At 42.9% G+C, this 2,621-nt stretch overlaps 1 protein-coding gene across 3 annotated transcripts in view; it reads right to left on the bottom strand.

The window, feature by feature from the left end:
• srsf7a (serine and arginine rich splicing factor 7a) overlaps positions 1-2,621 on the bottom strand; it is a 7,786-nt gene that overhangs the window by 3,812 nt on the left and 1,353 nt on the right. For all 3 annotated transcript variants that reach the window (XR_004327622.1, XM_032504580.1, XM_032504579.1), the window contains exons 2-6: positions 1,830-2,063; positions 1,122-1,298; positions 890-976; positions 513-554; positions 185-229 (exon numbers count right to left, since the gene is read on the bottom strand). Coding sequence is in view for 2 of the 3 variants with exons in the window: in XM_032504580.1 (XP_032360471.1) it covers positions 185-229; positions 513-554; positions 890-976; positions 1,122-1,298; positions 1,830-2,053 (575 nt within the window). In the remaining variant the exon portion in view is untranslated. The remainder of the gene's footprint in view (positions 1-184; positions 230-512; positions 555-889; positions 977-1,121; positions 1,299-1,829; positions 2,064-2,621) is intronic.

Consider the following 2,621-nt stretch of genomic DNA (forward strand, 5'->3'; position numbering starts at 1 on the left):
AAAACTATCGGCAGCATCTATGCACATAAAAACGCAAATATCGGCCGGTCGAAAGAAATCGGTCTATCACTAGTGTAAACATCACAAAGCAAAAATTATTTACAAGATATGTCTTACTCCACAATCATGTCACCATGATGACAACAATAGTGTGTTTCAGAGACGAGCAGCTTACACAACCTACCTTCTCACTGGAGTCCGGGACTTGGAACGGGCGGGAGAGCCAGACCTAATGTTACAGGAAGCAAAGTGGATTTAAATACAGCTATAGTGGGAACCACGGCAACACTTAAGAGTGAGGCTTAAGAAAAATGCACATCCTGCCATGTGCATAACTGATCCCCGAGGGATGGACTACTCATCTGTTCTGCCTCGGTCATTCGGCTGCAGAACTGGATTAACACAACACTGATGAGGGGGGGCCTGTATTTGTTTCATATATTGCTAACGATACAAAAAGCATAGAAATGAATGTACTAGTGTAACAGTTACAACAGTAGCTGTACTCTTACCTGCTCCTGCGCCTGGAATAGGATGGAGATCGACGACGGCTCCTGAGGAAGAACGACATAAGTCACAAATATGACAATAGACAAAAGGTTCATCTGTTGGCCTGGCTAGCATGAATCAACACAGCCAAGCATAACTCCGTTAGACAAGATAAAAACAACTGTGCGTGTTATAGAAACTTATGATAGTGTGCAAACTCATGTTTGCAAAGTGAATTATGAATTGACATATTAATCTGTGTTAAGTTGATCTTTGTGATTTGGTCAGATCACCTGTAGCTCACACCAGTAAATCAAGTTAAAATGCATTTTGTTTGATGCGCAAAGCAACAAATATTAGAACCAAAAGCCAGTGTGTCGGCTTTTTGGTGTTGACGTACCGGCTGTGGCTGCGGCTACGGCTGTGGGAGCGAGAGCGATAACGGCGCCCACGGGACCTGGACCTAGACCTGGAGTGAGATCGAGACCTGAAAGGGAAACAAGTTTATCAACGTCTGTCCTTGATGGAACAAAGACGGCGAACACAGTCTAAAGCAGAGCAGGAAATGATGAGCTGAAAACGTGCATTACAATCGGCCATGACCACAAGCAAACCAGACTGTATTCCTTCACCTGCTGCGCCGGCCTCCTCGCTTGCTGAAGCGGTAGCAGTCGTAGGCGTAGTGGCCCCGGTCCCCACACTGGTAACACCGATCATTGGGGTCAAACTGGCGCCGGCTGGGGCGCCCGCGGCCCTTGCGGGAGAGGCCCGTCGACAGCTCTACGCGGACACGGGAACCACAAAGGACCCTGAGCAGCGCAGAAGGAGAAGAGAGAGAGTTTTAATCCCCGAAACTGTTCTTCATGCCGGCTGCGAGGATTAAAAACCTGGATCAGATTACACGTTTTGTCTTCCGGAGTCCTCAATATTTGACAATACAAGGCAACACGCAGGATTTACAGACTAAACACTATTAATAATAATAATAAATTGAATTTGTATTGCGCTTTCCCCAAGCTTAAAGTCGCTTTACAGAGTAGAAACAGTGTATAAAAAAACTAAGGATAGGCAGAACTAGTCTACCTTCTGCACATTGTCCATTGTTTGCCTGTCTTTCTTGTGTTTACTTGTTTGTTTTGTTTTTTTGCGGTTATTGTTGAGAATGCTTTTGTAACTAAGGAATTTCCCCGCTGTGGGATGAATAAAGTATTATCTTATCTTATCTAACAGAAGAGATGGGTCTTCACTTCCACTATTGTGGTTGGGATTTGTAAATGACACAGTAGACAACATAAAACGTCTTATACAACACGTATAATAATATAAAAAGGACTACTCACTTTCCATCCATGCCTTTCACAGCATCTTCTGCATCTCTGGCATCCTCAAACTCCACGAAGGCGAACCCGGGCGGGTTCCTGGCCACCCAGACAGTCCTCAGGGGGCCGTAATAACTGAATGCCCGCTCCAGCTCCCCCTTGGCCGCTCCGTTGCCCAGGTCGCCCACGTACACTTTACAGTCGGTCGCCCGAGACGAGCTCCGGGAGGACGAGTAGTGGGACATCGCTCCTCGCCTGTTGGGGAAAAAAGGATTAATGCGTAAATTAAAGATGAAAATGCCGGTTAATCAATAAGACAATTTACAAATCCTTGAAAAAACTGAAACTCACACTCTACTTTTATAGTCATTATTTGAGCTCTGAAAAAGTAGATTGGGCACTTATTGTCAATTTTGGACTTTTAATGGACTCAATGATTAATTTGGTGTTTGACAAAATAATCAGTTTGATCAACAGAGAACGCAGGACTGTTACTTATAGTGTTGTAGCAACAGTGTTTTTTTTGGTGTTTTTATTATCTATATCTATATTCTTTCACTACGAGTACTTTTTAAATATTTATATTATGGTTACACGCCAATTTCATTTATATTATGGTTACTTCTGCTATATTATTTCATTAAATATTCAATTTAATTTCACGTCACTTATATTACATTGCAGTATTTTTTGTACTACGGCCACCTCACTTTTACAATACCATTACATAATGCCACTTTATAGTCATTCAGTACTTTTTGCACCGTGTTGTTTGCTTTTTACTGTGTAAAACTGCTGCTGTAACAGGTGAAT

The sequence above is a fragment of the Etheostoma spectabile genome, chromosome 3 (genome assembly GCF_008692095.1).
Source record: "Etheostoma spectabile isolate EspeVRDwgs_2016 chromosome 3, UIUC_Espe_1.0, whole genome shotgun sequence".
Taxonomy (NCBI): Eukaryota; Metazoa; Chordata; class Actinopteri; order Perciformes; family Percidae; genus Etheostoma; species Etheostoma spectabile.